The sequence below is a fragment of the Anopheles aquasalis genome, chromosome 3, assembly GCF_943734665.1.
Source record: "Anopheles aquasalis chromosome 3, idAnoAquaMG_Q_19, whole genome shotgun sequence".
In the NCBI taxonomy this organism is placed as follows: domain Eukaryota; kingdom Metazoa; phylum Arthropoda; class Insecta; order Diptera; family Culicidae; genus Anopheles; species Anopheles aquasalis.
This window is the reverse complement of record NC_064878.1, coordinates 62,485,083-62,500,243: the sequence shown is the minus strand read 5'-3', so window position 1 is coordinate 62,500,243 and position 15,161 is coordinate 62,485,083. Positions and strand designations below refer to the sequence as shown.

Sequence of the window (15,161 nt, the reverse complement as noted above, 5' to 3'; positions counted from 1 at the left end):
CGATGCATACGATGCATTTTTTATATTATTTATTTTTAATTTTGCAATAATTATAATTGTTAAAGAAGCTTATGAAAAGCCGCACTTTTCCAGACTCCAAATGTTACCAAAAGACCATCGAACTTCCTATACCTCAAATCATGCTGCACGGGGCAACGATGGGCACGACCGAACGACCAATAACGACCAAACAGAAACTGCAAATAACGTCCATCTTTTCAGCTTCTAGCTAAACACATCTATCTTTAAAAGCAAGTCCTTAACCGAGTCTGCGGTAAAGGATAGCCCAAAAAGGCAGTTCTTTAGTACAGTGGCGAAGAAAATCGTCTAAGAAAAGCTCAGCCAAAAGCTCAAAACATTCTTGAGAAAAGATCACTTCTATGCAAATCAACTGGTTTTCGTAGAGCTCGTCGTCTCGTATTAAAAAAGCGAGTCTGATAATGTCACCAGCGCTTCGGTTAAAGCATTCATAATACGTGAAATACACTCTGGACTACATCAATTTTACAACAAACACAAAACTCGCATGCTCTTCCTAGTCGAAATCTAGAACAAAACAAAATTTCCAAGACGTATTGTTGACGCGATGTTGTCGGCGACAGTCAAGAGAATTCGTAAACTGGGATTTACCAAGCTCAACATGGAATTTTGAGCTCGCTTCATCAATTAGCGAAATATTGTGAATTCTTGTGTCACAGTTCTGGATGAAAGAAAAGGTTCAAGAGCAGGTGCCCCGGTAGCTGATAGAATTTCTTTAGCTTTTGACGCAAGCTGCGGTACAACCATTTACCATATCCGCTTCTACATTCTATGTTCTTCGATACCGATTCCGTGACGACAGTACTGGCATATCGACTTTGTTTTTCCCAAAGAAAACCGGATAGATAGCGTTTGGGCTTGGGCGAGCCGCGATTTTAATACCGCGGCTTTGATATCCCGCCCTCTCTTTGATCTTTGACGCCCTCTCGGTGGACATTTCATCAGTTGTTGAGTTGTCTTCTAACAGAGTCGACAGTCGACGTCACTAGTTCATATTCTCTATGATCGTTTTCGATTTTAACAGCATAAAAGATGTTCAAGGTACAATAGACAACAAAAGAGTGATCGCATGCTGGAACTAGAACTAATTCAGCTATTGTTTCTCCCTTTAGGTACTTTGCTTGTTCGCGATCATTGCCGTGGTTGCTGCAGGAGTCAGCGATCCGAGGATCTCCGGTCTCCACCCGGCCCCAGGACCTCTTGGAAGGATCGTCAAGCGTGAAGCAGTGGAATCGAAAGATGCCCCCGAATCGGCTCTAGAGGAGCAGGACGATATGGATAAGGCGGAGACGTTTGGATTTGGTTACCACAAATCGATCCATGTGTACCCGAGCTACGGATATGGTTACGGATATGGTTATCCGTTTTACGGTCACGGATACGGCTATGGATATGGTTATCCGGGATACGGTCACGGATACTACGGTGGCTACTATTAAGTAGATAACGAATAAATTGTAAAATATTCCAAAAATAGAATTTTATGCTGCACTACATTGAATCCATCGTATTATTGTAAAGAAAACTTTAAAAAAAACATAACTAATACTGAAGATCAACTTATGTTGCTACTTATGCTTATGTTGCATGTAACATGAGGCATTATAATGTAAAGTAAGGTGTGAAAAGATATTCAGATCTCTTCTCATTATTTTAGACAAAAGTTAATGTTTTTTTGTGTACTGACTGATGCTGTAACTGTTTTAATATGAATGAAGTGTAATTCGGTGAACAAAAAGTATCGCACATTACTTACAATGAATTTCAGTAAATTAGTTGTAAAGACTTTATCATTGGAGGTCACGGGCAGGGAAGGATCGTTTGGCAATGCTACTATTACTGTAGCACAAGCACAGATCAGTGTGACAGTACAACATTTGTTAGTAAACTAGTCACCAACATGTGAACACAAATTTTATCTTCAACATTATGTAAATATTCTCCTCTCTAGTTCGAGAACTCGGAATGATATGCTGCGTTCAACGGTTTTTCCGCCACGCGACTCATGCTTTTATACTGCACATTAGACCTCTTTAGGGCTTCAACATGCATTTCCTGCTAGAGATGCACGTCACGGGCCGTGCGAACGACTATTTCGATTTTTGGGATTTTAGCTTTTCAGAAAAAGCATTTTCGTGCAGTAAAGTGTGGTCGATCGGTAGGTTTAGAGTAAAACGAATTGTTGCTTCTGATTATAAGTTACATAAATAATTTATTTGCGCCAATTGAAATCACGTCAATTACCAGTAGTGACCGTAGCTGTAATAGCTGGGATAGTATCGGTAATAGTAGCTCGGGTAGTGGTAGCTCGGATAGTGATAACCACCGTAGTATCTCGGATAGTAATAATGGTAACCGAATCCGAACGTCTCCGACTTGTCCATATCATCCTTTCCTTCAGCGGCACTCACAAGCTCATCTCCGTTAGATTGCTCTGGAGCAGGCTGGTTCGATGCTGGTGCCTCTTCTTTCATGATACGTCCTGGGGGGGCATTGCCCATAGGAACCGAACCCTGGAATCCTGATGCTGGCGCTCCATTTGGCATGGCAGCAACGACGGCGACGAGGGCCAGGAGGCACACAACCTGTGAAGGAAGCAAATTTATAAATTAATTTCCTGAAATTCAAACAATGCTTCTCACACAACATACTTTGAACATGTTTGTTGCTTTTGCAAACGATGTTTATGCTGAAATAGAACGAGGATGCTTCTGCACAATGCACTGACTGCGAGTCGAATGATGATCACTAGCAAGACGCACTTTCCTTTTTATACTGATCCGGTGAAATGAGTAAAGGTGGCCGGTTTCTTGGCGATCTCGCATTCCCATATTCCATTGACGTCACACAAAATCACCCACGGAATGGGGCTGACCCAATCAATATCTCAGAAGTCAGATCGCTTTGCTGGGATGTATATGACCATGTATACCTTTTTTATGTCCAAAAACAACTCTTTTATTATTAAAACTTTATCTTGCTTTAAAATCTTTCATGTTGAATTACAATTGCGAAAGAATTTATTTTAAATATTGTTTGCAGTAGCCTTTCAGAGTAAACGCTGCGTTTACATTTGCAGATGCTGCAATCGATGTTCTAATACATATCTTGCATTCTTGTAAATATTGTGTCATCTGAAGGAATCGATCATTCCACACTGAAGTGACATCATGGGATACTTTACCAATACGGTTGACAAGTTTTTTAATTTGAATGAAGCTCCTTCTCCTGCCACTACAACTGCTGATAGGAAAACCCACGCACCAACATGCTCATTAGGAGACAAAAGCATTCAAATTGAAGCGGCCATTAAAGTTTCGCATTTACCATTTCGGAGTTATGCGTCATTAAATTTCAGATTAGAACCTTAGAACCTTTTTTTAAAGGGTTCGTCGCTTTTCGGCTGTACAAGTCTTTCGTTCAGATTAAATAAAAGCAGTTATCGCGTGTGACCCTCAACTGCCTTGATTTCAATGATTCTTTCTATTTTACTCCGGCAGCTAGAGTGACAGCAAACAAAGGCAAAAAGGTAAAATGAAATTCTTCATTTACTTGATCATTTTTGCTTTGAAACTTATGTTTCTTCTGATGAGCAGTAACCCTTGGTATATTTCTTCTACAATTGATCTTATGAAAAACAGCCAGCTATCACGTGATGGGCTTTGACATCACACAAATTGATCACTAACGGGGATCTTTCAATTTAATGTTCGATCGTTCTGAAACATAAGAAACACCGGTGATCGACAATAGATAGGAACGCTCTGAAGGACATAATGTTCGTTCAAATAATCGTGGGACACAGTTTAAAAGTGAGAAATTCGGGGACACAGTTTAAAAGTGGAAAATAAAATTTTCTAATCGAGTGCAAATAAATCAACAGACAAAATTAGCTCATCGATGCGGCCGTGGATTGTTCTCGAACTATCAAAAAATTGAAAGCTGCTTGCCGTGCCAGGTCTGAACTGAAGTGGTCATTTGGTGTGACGTCAATGGAATATGGGAATGCGAGATCGCCAAGAAAACGGCCACCTTTACTCATTTCACCGGATCAGTATAAAAAGGAAAGTGCGTCTTGCTAGTGATCATCATTCGACTCGCAGTCAGTGCATTGTGCAGAAGCATCCTCGTTCTATTTCAGCATAAACATCGTTTGCAAAAGCAACAAACATGTTCAAAGTATGTTGTGTGAGAAGCATTGTTTGAATTTCAGGAAATTAATTTATAAATTTGCTTCCTTCACAGGTTGTGTGCCTCCTGGCCCTCGTCGCCGTCGTTGCTGCCATGCCAAATGGAGCGCCAGCATCAGGATTCCAGGGTTCGGTTCCTATGGGCAATGCCCCCCCAGGACGTATCATGAAAGAAGAGGCACCAGCATCGAACCAGCCTGCTCCAGAGCAATCTAACGGAGATGAGCTTGTGAGTGCCGCTGAAGGAAAGGATGATATGGACAAGTCGGAGACGTTCGGATTCGGTTACCATTATTACTATCCGAGATACTACGGTGGTTATCACTATCCGAGCTACCACTACCCGAGCTACTATTACCGATACTATCCCAGCTATTACAGCTACGGTCACTACTGGTAATTGACGTGATTTCAATTGGCGCAAATAAATTATTTATGTAACTTATAATCAGAAGCAACAATTCGTTTTACTCTAAACCTACCGATCGACCACACTTTACTCCACGAAAATGCTTTTTCTGAAAAGCTAAAATCCCAAAAATCGAAATAGTCGTTCGCACGGCCCGTGACGTGCATCTCTAGCAGGAAATGCATGTTGAAGCCCTAAAGAGGTCTAATGTGCAGTATAAAAGCATGAGTCGCGTGGCGGAAAAACCGTTGAACGCAGCATATCATTCCGAGTTCTCGAACTAGAGAGGAGAATATTTACATAATGTTGAAGATAAAATTTGTGTTCACATGTTGGTGACTAGTTTACTAACAAATGTTGTACTGTCACACTGATCTGTGCTTGTGCTACAGTAATAGTAGCATTGCCAAACGATCCTTCCCTGCCCGTGACCTCCAATGATAAAGTCTTTACAACTAATTTACTGAAATTCATTGTAAGTAATGTGCGATACTTTTTGTTCACCGAATTACACTTCATTCATATTAAAACAGTTACAGCATCAGTCAGTACACAAAAAAACATTAACTTTTGTCTAAAATAATGACAAGAGTGACTATCTGAATATCTTTTCACACCTTACTTTACATTATAATGCCTCATGTTACATGCAACATAAGCATAAGTAGCAACATAAGCATAAGTAGCAACATAAGTTGATCTTCAGTATTAGTTATGTTTTTTTTAAGTTTTCTTTACAAGAATACGATGGATTCAATGTAGTGCAGCATAAAATTCTATTTTTGGAATATTTTACAATTTATTCGTTATCTACTTAATAGTAGCCACCGTAGTATCCGTGACCGTATCCCGGATAACCATATCCATAGCCGTATCCGTGACCGTAAAACGGATAACCATATCCGTAACCATATCCGTAGCTCGGGTACACATGGATCGATTTGTGGTAACCAAATCCAAACGTCTCCGCCTTATCCATATCGTCCTGCTCCTCTAGAGCCGATTCGGGGGCATCTTTCGATTCCACTGCTTCACGCTTGACGATCCTTCCAAGAGGTCCTGGGGCCGGGCGGGGACCGGAGATCCTCGGATCGCTGACTCCTGCAGCAACCACGGCGATGATCGCGAACAAGCAAAGTACCTAATGTATAAATCGATGTTTGGATTAGCTCTCGGTCGTTTTTACATTCCAGTCTGTTATACCTTGAACATTTTAGATAGTATGTGTTTTTTTATAATCTTCGCAATAGCTCAGTATGATACTGTTTCAACGAGTTACTTCAACCAACTGGTGACATCTGCCGTTTTGCGATCGGCTTTATATAGAACGCCATCCTCTTTTACATATTATCGTTCTCTTTAACCGGATGCTCCCCTACAGTGGCGTTACAGACCGAATCGCCGATCTTCACAAAAGCATAGCTTCGCCCGTGCTAGGCCTGGACTGGAGTGGTCATTTGGTGTGACGTCAATGAGATTTGGGAATGCGAGATCGCCAAGAAACCGGCCACCTTTACTCATTTCACCGGATCAGTATAAAAAGGAAAGTGCGTCTTGCTAGTGATCATCATTCGATTCGCAGTCAGTGCATTGTGCAGAAGCATCCTCGTTCTATTTCAACATAAACATCGTTTGCAACAGCAACAAACATGTTCAAAGTATGTTGTGTGAGAAGCATTGTTTGAATTTCAGGAAATTAATTTATAAATTTGCATCCTTCACAGGTTGTGTGCCTCCTGGCCCTCGTTGCCGTCGTTGCTGCCATGCCAAATGGAGCACCAGCACCAGGATTCCATGGTCCGGTTCCCATGGGTAATGCCCCCCTGAGACGTATCATGAAACGTGAGGCGCCAACATCGAACCAGCCTGCTCCAGAGCAATCTAACGGAGATGAGCTTGTGAGTGCCGCTGAAGGAAAGGATGATATGGACAAGTCGGAGACGTTCGGATTCGGTTACCATCATTACTATCCGAGATACTACGGTGGTTATCACTATCCGAGCTACCACTACCCGAGCTACCATTACGGTTACTATCCCAGCTATTACAGCTACGGTCACTACTGGTAATTGGAGTGATTTCAATTGGTGCAAATAAATTATTTATTTTGAAGCAGAAATACCGTTCGTTGTTTGTAACGTGGACACAATCAAGTGATACCGAAAGCTAAACTGAGGTTTTGCGTTGAGGGTTATAAGGGTGGATGATAATATACACATCTGATCAAAAGCTTTCATATTTAAAGAAGAGAGCATTTTTAGTGCTGTTTGGCATCAATTGGACCTGAATCAGTCGTTTACGTTTACCACTTGTGCTGGTTAGACTACGGGATTCTTCTGCTAATCACTTGGGCTGGTTACCGGATATTTCTGGGTTAAAACATTACAATCATCACATCATTACATTGAAAGTAAGTCACGCGTGCGTGAATGTGTTAACCCGTTTCAAAGTAGTGATTCAATTTTGAACAAACAATTTCACTTGATAGTTCAATTGTAATCAACTAGGCAGTACAATCATAAAACTACTTTCGACGTTAATAAACACAGAGTTTTTTACTACTGAGATGCGCTTGTGTGTAACACTTTTCAACATTTAAGGAACATACGATACATACATAGGAATACGATTCCACTTACTCACTGAAACTATCCGCAATAAAAACACCTCTAAATCAAAGATTATTGACGAAAACAAATCACAGAAACAATATTCTTTACACAATATGTACAGTTTATTCATCTAATATCACTAATAAACGTCGAGCACAAATAATTCCACTATTCTCGCATGAGAATACTGTTTCACTTGAGTTTAGAGATTAAGGATGTTTCACGGAAAACTCTTCACTTCAACAACAATGATAACCTTTTAAACATAATGCATATTTTGAGTACACTTTTGAACATTTGTATCAGTTGTGTTTTAACATTACGATTCACATGCGAGCGTGTGCAAAAACTAAGAACGAATATTAGCAAGAGATCACTCGCTGATACATCGACTAAACGAACGCTTTACGCCACATTCTTTCGTTTGACGCAATTAGTCAAAACGAATGTGTCCATCAATCGGATGGACACCGAGATGATCGACGATTAATGACGACATTTAAACCCACGACATAGGAACGGAAATGGCAAGATTAGAAGATTGGTATGATCACATAAGTGTAAATGGCCTCCAGCTTCCTTGATTTGACGTCACGAAACGAATTTGACGCATTATTGCAGTGAACCCCATTGCGGGTCGAAACGAAGGTGCGATTTAATGTGGAATATAAAAGCACGATGCGTTAGAGGACTCATCATTGAACTAAGGTCCTTCGAAAAGGCAGCATATCATTTCGAGTTTACTAAGTTTGAAGTGCAGAAGTTTCAAAAAATGTTCAAGGTAAGAATTATGCTGGAGAAGCTGACCTTTTGGTTTGTAGTTTGCTAACAAATGTTGAACCTTTTCACAGATTTTATGCTTGCTCGCCGTCGTTGCTGCAGTTGCAGTAGCAATGCCAAACGATCGTGGCACGCCCGTTACCTCCCAAGACTCTCCGGCTCCGAAGGAGATCGTTGAAGTCGATGCATCAGCGCCTGGAGACGAAGCAAGTATCGTTGCAGAGGACGACATGGATAAGGCGGAAACGTTTGGCTTTGGATACCGTAAAATAATTCATGTATATCCTCGCTACTATCACCACGGTTGGTACTACCCACGGTACTACCATGGTTATCACCATTACTGGTAGTGGTCTGTCTCGATCTACAACAAACATCTGAATAAATGGTCAAATGATTAGAACGGAAACACGGCACGCCAATTTAAACATTCAAAACCCCGTTAAAACAACTATTCGACACCAAAACTTGATGAAAACGATCACAATGACTGCATTCGAAGCGGGGGTAGACCGCACCGCTGTTGCTACTACACTCCAATTGTCGGTTGGTTTGTGCAAGGGTCCAACGTATGTCTTCACCGAAGGTCGATAGAAAAGTGTCTTAGGTCTCAGGCGCGTGTGCCCCCGGTCGACCATCTTGGCCTCAAAGTCATCCCTACTTTTCCTGATGTTTTTTTTCGGAAGGGTCTCCTGCTGGAACGATAACACATACTTCCGCAGAAATACATACGAGAGCGTGTTGGTTTTCTATATACATTGCGGCGGTATTAGTCTCCCAAATTCTTGATGTATTTGTGAGAAATCGAGCACAAGCTACATTTTACAACAATATGTACAACCAAATCTGAACTTTTATTATAGTTTAGTGGTGTATAGAACATGGAATTTAACAAACAATGGCACCAGTCAGTCAATTGTGTAATAAGTAATAGTTCTTGGTTTATACTCCCGGAATGCAGCGATGGAACTACAGATCTCGGATTTGTGGCCATTCGCAAACGATGCCCAAAAACCCCTGGGAATCCCGATTCCTGCATACTATCTCACTTTCAAAACATTAACATTTCCAATTTGGAGATCGGAAACGTGCCTCCTCTGTCCCCTTTTGCCGCTTTCCTCTGAGCAACGACTTCCAATCAATTAACACTTTGTTTGGATCCGAACCACAAACCGATTGACGTCAATGGACCAAATCCTCGCAGAAATCTAGAAAGCATCAAGCCCCCAGTCACCCCAATGGGAGGGTGGAGGAAGGAACGGTTTCCCCTAGCCGAATGCACAGAAAACACCCAAATCTGGTGGCGACATCTCGACGCCTCGGGGATGTTGCATTCCTGCCATGCGAATTCGGCACGGCTCGTTCTCTGGAGGCGGGAGGTGTGTCTTATCTGTCTTGTCCCTGAACCACCGACCCTTGAAGCTGCATCTGGGAATGAACGAAAAGAACGGAAACAAAAATTGAATGGGGGGGGGGGGGGGGCGTGAAAGGGGGGCATCCAATTGGCGATCATAAACTTTTTGGGGGCTTTTCGGTGGTTTTCGTCGATGCCAATGCCAAGGGCCCATGCTAAACTGGTTTCGTGACGCAAAAGCGACGGTAAATCCCCTCCTGAGGGAGGGAGGCTTGAACTTGGAGGCCCCACGTTTGCCTGAAATGAAATATATCTCACAGCAGCCGATTGCCGCCCCGAGCAAATGTTGCGTGACTTGTGATGATGTTCAAAAAACAAAAAAAAATTAGATGACATTTTATGGCCGCAGCTATTCAGCACAGAATTGGAGCAGATCGGCCGCCAAAAAGGGAAAGGTCAATACAATCAGATGGAAGGACTGAAGGGATGGTTCCAACTGGCGCTAAACCGTGCCCTTTTGGTCCGCGTTCGTAAATAGTCACACGAGATCTGAACGGGATTCATCAGTGCGTTGTTAACATCCGCTAATGAATGTTAATTTATACGCTCTGGCGCTTACCGATGTTCCTCTATCTTAGTCGCGTGAGGCCCCGACATCACATTTATCTTTCTAAGCGCGCAGCGAAACTATTATTAATACGATTCATTTCAATTTTCGTACAGGTGCGCATGGGCCCTTTGTTGAGGGGCTACCGTACATTCCAACGACTGTTCCTTCTGGTGTTGTTGTTGGAATGCCACGTATTATCTTATTTAGCAAGACAATACGTTGGATTTTATTTTATTTTGGATTTAAAACACCTTCCTAAAGTTACCTAAGCCTCAAGGGCTGCGGGAAAGTACATTTGAAAACTCTAATTAATAAACTCCTTTGAATAATCTATGAATCATTCGTAAAACAATCCAATCGTTCGTACTACTAGTTTGGAAGCAAAGAGATAGGGTAATTTCAAAATATTCTATTTTGTGGGTAGTTTTGTATTTATTGAGCCATAAATTTCACAAACTATTGTTCTTAAACTAAACTACAAGGAGGAAACTAAAAACTAGGAGGAAACTAAAAAAATTAAGTTTCAAAAGCTCGAGTCCTTCCGAAACCGACCGAAAGATGGAAGCACCAGTTTGGCACTCACGACACTCAAAGTCGCGTGTGAGCGATTCTTCGTTAAGTCGAGATACCGCATTTCATTTCCGTTTTTTGTTTGTTTTTTTCTTTTACTGCACGCGTGGTTGTAGATTTGTGGAACATCAAAAATGAAGAAACGGTCTTATAAATTGTATGACATGATCGCTGCGGGCAAAAACCTAAGATTCAACCCAATCCAATTTTGTAGCGTAAACCACCAAAGAGCCTGTCCCCCCCTTCAATAAGGGATTTGTGTGCTCTCCCAGATGGATTTTATGCTAATCGAAGTAATGCGCATTCGAGAACTTTAAATCAATGTGTGAAACGTAACAATCTAGCTAACGATCAGTCCTCTTGAATGTCCACAAAGGGGATCGATTTAATCAATCCGATTCCACTCTAAACAATGGCAATTGTTTCGAACTTTTTGTATAAAACAATAAAATCCAAACGATCCCTAGGGCGTCAATGCCGTTGGTTTTTTCCCTCCAGAGTATCAGTCATCAGCTGAAGTCCATCGGGAACAGTACAGTTTTCTCTAGAAACAACTCGGTGCAATGGTAACGTAGAGCAATGATTTCCCACTTCTTAATCATCATCGTGTGTCTCCTGACGTTATTTCAGAACCGTTTACTTCTGTTACTATTTTGTCTTTGGTTTTCGGGTGAGCTAACACTCCAACAGCCACTCGAACAGCCGATGATGGCAATGGTGGAAGCCGAAAAGGGCGATCGGCCGATACCGCGAATCTACAATACGCCACCGGAACCACCGGTAAAAGTGCTGCGTGAAGCCGGTCCCATCACGGAGCGGGAAAGCAAGCAGCATGGCGACGACGGCGTGGACGACGGTTTGCAGCAATCCGAATCGTACACGTACCGGTTCTACCGTCCACTCTACTACCCGGGTGTCTACTACTCCTACTACCCTCGTTACCGTTGGTACCGTCCGTACTACTACCACGATTGGTGGTACTACTGATCGCGCAGCTCACCATCGCTCGCCATTGCTGGCCGTGCTGTAATTTGGTTTGTTTTTGGTTTCGGATCGGTGGCACATTGGAGGCTTGAGCCGCATTAGTTACGCCTAGCACCGCGTCCTTGTGACGCAGAAGATACTGTCTTTAGCCATAGCCAGTCGTTAGAACGCTCTCACTGTCACGCTAGCATGAGTTGCAATAAAACAACATAACCACGCGATTCAGGAAGCAAACCGTTTTAGCCCTCTGTCCTCGCTCGATCGCGAATCTAATTTTCGGATGCGGATTCGATTCACAAGCCGAAATTGATGTGCATAATTCATTCATCACGGTACCACAGAGTGCGGTTGACACTTTAACGGCGAGCTTATGAGAGCACAAGGAAGGCTTCACGTGCCGGACCCAACGATTTAGCATGGCGATGACAAGGTCTCTAGGTGTGGTTGAGGTATAAATCAATGCTGAAGGTCACAATGATCATCATGCCATGATTGCCGTAACAAAAAATAATGTAATTTATGCATGCATGTTTAATCAAAAACAATCGATGAAGTAAGAATGCATTCAGTGTAGCAGGAATTATAATTGGAAATGCTTAAACCCTCTATTAACTCGATGACGGATGACGTACAACAAGGCCATCTTGATCTCATTTAGGTTGACATACTAATTGACCCTGATCAGCATCTTGCACTCTACCGGTTGCTAAGCGATGTGCATGAGTATACTTTGATTTTTCTTTTCTTCACTCTAAAACTCTTGCATCTGGAGAGTAATTGGAATAAACATTCAGCACATCAATATGATTTAGTATTCGAACTAATAAAAATTATGCTACACTTCAATAAGTTCCATATTTTGAAGGCACACGCGCATCATCAACACTGAATAGTAACGACATCTTAATTTATTGTGCACTAGTATTGCTTTACGCTCAAAAGAACCAACATATTCCCATGTTTAACCTAGATCCACGGCCACAGGCGAGCAGGAATCTGATCACCTTCTGGTGATAATTTTCACCGCAAACGAGCGAACGTGTGAAGGCAACCTTCACCTCGAACGCCATTATAATTGATTGAGGTGCGCCGCTCAGTTTGGTCACCTTAAACCTATCCCCGGGCCACCCTGGGAGGGTGCCTGAAGATTTCGGACGGGGGGCTCAGCGATAGGCGCAACAACATTGCCTAATCGCTTAATCGTCGGCGAAAACGAAGAAACAGAGAGCAGCGGTTGGTTTGATGCATGAGTCATATACATATATTTTCGATGAGTATCACAATACGGTTCGTTGGTGATGGTGGCTTACGAGCTAACAGTAACAGTGTTTTTTTTCTTCTTCTTCTTCTAATCCTCATGCCATTACGGTGCCGCACGTATATGCAACGCTAACGCACGATGCCCTAACCTTAGAGCTAGATTACTCCAAAAACTGGCCAGCAGCACGACTGCCGCCGCAACTCCCAACGGAACAGGAAACCGCGATCGTACGCTCCACATCTGCGCGCGCTAGTGCACCTGGAAAAGGGGGTGGGGGTGTTCGAAACCTCAGTTTACGGGCAGTGGATCGTCTCCGTCGTCGAGCGAGAGGCCCGTTTTGGTGGGCTCGTCCGCGCTTTCCGAGTTGGGTGATGATGTTGGTGATGGTGATGAATCGGATGAGGAGGTGGAGGTGGACGACGAGGAGGAGAAGGATTCAGAGGACGAGGAACTCACCGGCGACAGCGAACCGGTCACTTTGAGCGAGCCCGAGTACGAGGTGGACTTGGGCTCATCCGACGAGTAGCTGCTCGAGTACGACTTGTACGAAGGATAGGAAGGATGGGAAGAGGAGGAGGATGAACTGTCCCAGCCGCTGGAGGAGCTGTGGCCGAAGCTGCTGCCCGCCTTGGCCAGCAGCAGCAGCTTTCCCAGACCGACGCCCGTCACAACCAGCCCACCGATTCCGGCCAATCCCGTCAAGATCACTGTAAAAGGAAACAAAGCATAAGGATAACAACATGATCCTCCACGAAGGAACACGGAACACTAGAGCGCGTACCAGTTTTCGGATCAATGTGGAACGCCGATTCCGCCGTCTCCAGATCGCTCGTCTCTTCGCCATCCTCCTGTTCGAGCTGCTGGCTCCAGGCAAGGCCAACGATCAGGACGAACAGCAGGGCACTGCTGGCGCTACGGAAGAGCTTCATCCTGTACCGACTGTGTGGACACTACTCGACGGAAAGCAACTGGACACACACAAGCACAAGCACAAGCACGATAAACACAACACTAACTGTTGCCGTTTTTGTTGACAAGACACGAGACTGCAGACGAGACGGCGTGGACGAGCGGACTGATTCCGGCCAGGTACCCGAGCCTGCATTTTATACGAACGCATCATCATCGTCATCATCACCAGCGTGATGATCGCTTCGACGCACCCCCTTTGGACCACGAAATCACACGAAAAACCGAAAACCGATGCCACTGTCACGGGCTGGCGGCGCTTGACCACTCGTCGTCGTCGGACGGATCCTTGAACGATGCTCACGGTGCTTTTGCTGGTGGTGGTGGTGGTGGAGTAGCTAGCTGGCTCGCGATCGATCGGATTCGGAGTGTCACGGGTTGTTCCCGGAGTGTCCGCCTGATGGGATGTAAATCTATGGAACAGGAGCAACCAGCCCGCTCCGTCGCAGTCGCAATAGGCGGTTATCAGGGTGCTCTTTGCCTAGGAGATGATTGCAGCAGCCTCTCATCCCCACCCGTTTGGAAGTGGGATGCGACGGGTATGCTAATGCGGTGGCTTCGCCTCTGATTGAGATCGACCTTGGCAAGGCACGATGCCCTGCCACAAGTGACGCACGTTGGGGCTGCGAAATTCTCTTCTTCAAACCAAACAACCCCTTTACAACAGCTACAACAACAACCACAACAGCTCCAGCCCCCTTTTTGGGGTGAATTGTTGATGTTACTGTTGCCTCCTGAAAGGATGCTTAACCTGAATGGCGGCGCTTTGGCTGGTGTAGCGGTTTTTGGGATGGCTCGCGCCGCGTGACGCAATGCGCTGTTCAGGGTGGTCAATCGGTTAATTGGAGGGTGGCGCAGCGCACTGGCACACGCATGGACACCTCGGATTGCATTGGAGAGCACTTGAACGGCGCAGCCTTTTGTACTTCAGCTGTTGGATGGTGCGCACTGGTGTTTGGCCCCTTCAACAACGATGCTGCTCAAACACCAGAGTACAATGCAGCAGTACACCACCACCCCATATGCACACAAACAAATGTGTGCACGCGCCCTGGCATTAGGTGAAGGTCATGTCGCGATCAGCCAGGCGGATTACCACGTTTGCACTAATTGACAACGGAACGGCAAACGGCCACGGGTGTCCGCTCCAAGCCATTTCCATTTCGAGAGCCATTTCCGTGAGTGAGTGGCAGCTCGGCGACAATGGCCGAGGTCGGTCACCGGATGGGTGGGGTGAAAAATTTGGAAATTAAAACGCCTAGCACCCAGCATCGATTCGTTGGTGGATGGTCTCGAAGCATCGAAAAGAAGTCGCAGGTCAGTCGATGGATTGTGGTGCAGAGCTGCGATGATATCGCAAGGTCCCCAACCCGCCGGGGTGGT

General features: G+C 44.2%; 8 protein-coding genes across 8 annotated transcripts; 5 read left to right on the top strand and 3 right to left on the bottom strand.

Annotated features, from left to right (window-relative positions):
• Positions 1 to 1,071: 1,071 nt before the first annotated feature.
• Positions 1,072 to 1,478, top strand: LOC126576865 (uncharacterized). The gene is made up of 2 exons (XM_050238167.1): positions 1,072 to 1,080; positions 1,152 to 1,478. The coding sequence occupies exons 1-2, from the start codon at positions 1,072 to 1,074 to the stop codon at positions 1,476 to 1,478; spliced, it is 336 nt and encodes a 111-aa protein (XP_050094124.1).
• Positions 1,479 to 2,263: 785 nt separating this feature from the next.
• On the bottom strand, positions 2,264 to 2,876 carry LOC126578811 (uncharacterized). Its single transcript, XM_050241734.1, has 2 exons — positions 2,691 to 2,876; positions 2,264 to 2,624 (listed from the first exon to the last, which is right to left on the bottom strand). Exons 1-2 carry the CDS (start codon positions 2,697 to 2,699, stop codon positions 2,280 to 2,282), a joined length of 354 nt encoding a protein of 117 aa, XP_050097691.1. The 5' UTR covers positions 2,700 to 2,876; the 3' UTR covers positions 2,264 to 2,279.
• A 1,239-nt stretch (positions 2,877 to 4,115) lies between these two features.
• On the top strand, positions 4,116 to 4,645 carry LOC126578812 (uncharacterized). The gene is made up of 2 exons (XM_050241735.1): positions 4,116 to 4,218; positions 4,285 to 4,645. The coding sequence occupies exons 1-2, from the start codon at positions 4,210 to 4,212 to the stop codon at positions 4,627 to 4,629; spliced, it is 354 nt and encodes a 117-aa protein (XP_050097692.1). The 5' UTR covers positions 4,116 to 4,209; the 3' UTR covers positions 4,630 to 4,645.
• Positions 4,646 to 5,452: 807 nt separating this feature from the next.
• Positions 5,453 to 5,850, bottom strand: LOC126576864 (uncharacterized). The gene is made up of 2 exons (XM_050238166.1): positions 5,842 to 5,850; positions 5,453 to 5,779 (listed from the first exon to the last, which is right to left on the bottom strand). The coding sequence occupies exons 1-2, from the start codon at positions 5,848 to 5,850 to the stop codon at positions 5,453 to 5,455; spliced, it is 336 nt and encodes a 111-aa protein (XP_050094123.1).
• Positions 5,851 to 6,287: 437 nt separating this feature from the next.
• LOC126578813 (heterogeneous nuclear ribonucleoprotein D-like-A) lies at positions 6,288 to 6,720 on the top strand. The gene is made up of 2 exons (XM_050241736.1): positions 6,288 to 6,296; positions 6,363 to 6,720. The coding sequence occupies exons 1-2, from the start codon at positions 6,288 to 6,290 to the stop codon at positions 6,705 to 6,707; spliced, it is 354 nt and encodes a 117-aa protein (XP_050097693.1). The 3' UTR covers positions 6,708 to 6,720.
• A 1,257-nt stretch (positions 6,721 to 7,977) lies between these two features.
• Positions 7,978 to 8,419, top strand: LOC126578816 (uncharacterized). Its single transcript, XM_050241740.1, has 2 exons — positions 7,978 to 8,031; positions 8,102 to 8,419. Exons 1-2 carry the CDS (start codon positions 8,023 to 8,025, stop codon positions 8,378 to 8,380), a joined length of 288 nt encoding a protein of 95 aa, XP_050097697.1. The 5' UTR covers positions 7,978 to 8,022; the 3' UTR covers positions 8,381 to 8,419.
• A 2,622-nt stretch (positions 8,420 to 11,041) lies between these two features.
• Positions 11,042 to 11,771, top strand: LOC126578809 (uncharacterized). Its single transcript, XM_050241731.1, has 2 exons — positions 11,042 to 11,130; positions 11,195 to 11,771. The coding sequence occupies exons 1-2, from the start codon at positions 11,128 to 11,130 to the stop codon at positions 11,549 to 11,551; spliced, it is 360 nt and encodes a 119-aa protein (XP_050097688.1). The 5' UTR covers positions 11,042 to 11,127; the 3' UTR covers positions 11,552 to 11,771.
• Positions 11,772 to 12,863: 1,092 nt separating this feature from the next.
• Positions 12,864 to 13,819, bottom strand: LOC126578808 (uncharacterized). Its single transcript, XM_050241730.1, has 3 exons — positions 13,591 to 13,819; positions 13,266 to 13,516; positions 12,864 to 13,067 (listed from the first exon to the last, which is right to left on the bottom strand). Exons 1-3 carry the CDS (start codon positions 13,736 to 13,738, stop codon positions 13,059 to 13,061), a joined length of 408 nt encoding a protein of 135 aa, XP_050097687.1. The 5' UTR covers positions 13,739 to 13,819; the 3' UTR covers positions 12,864 to 13,058.
• Between the last annotated feature and the right edge of the window lie 1,342 nt (positions 13,820 to 15,161).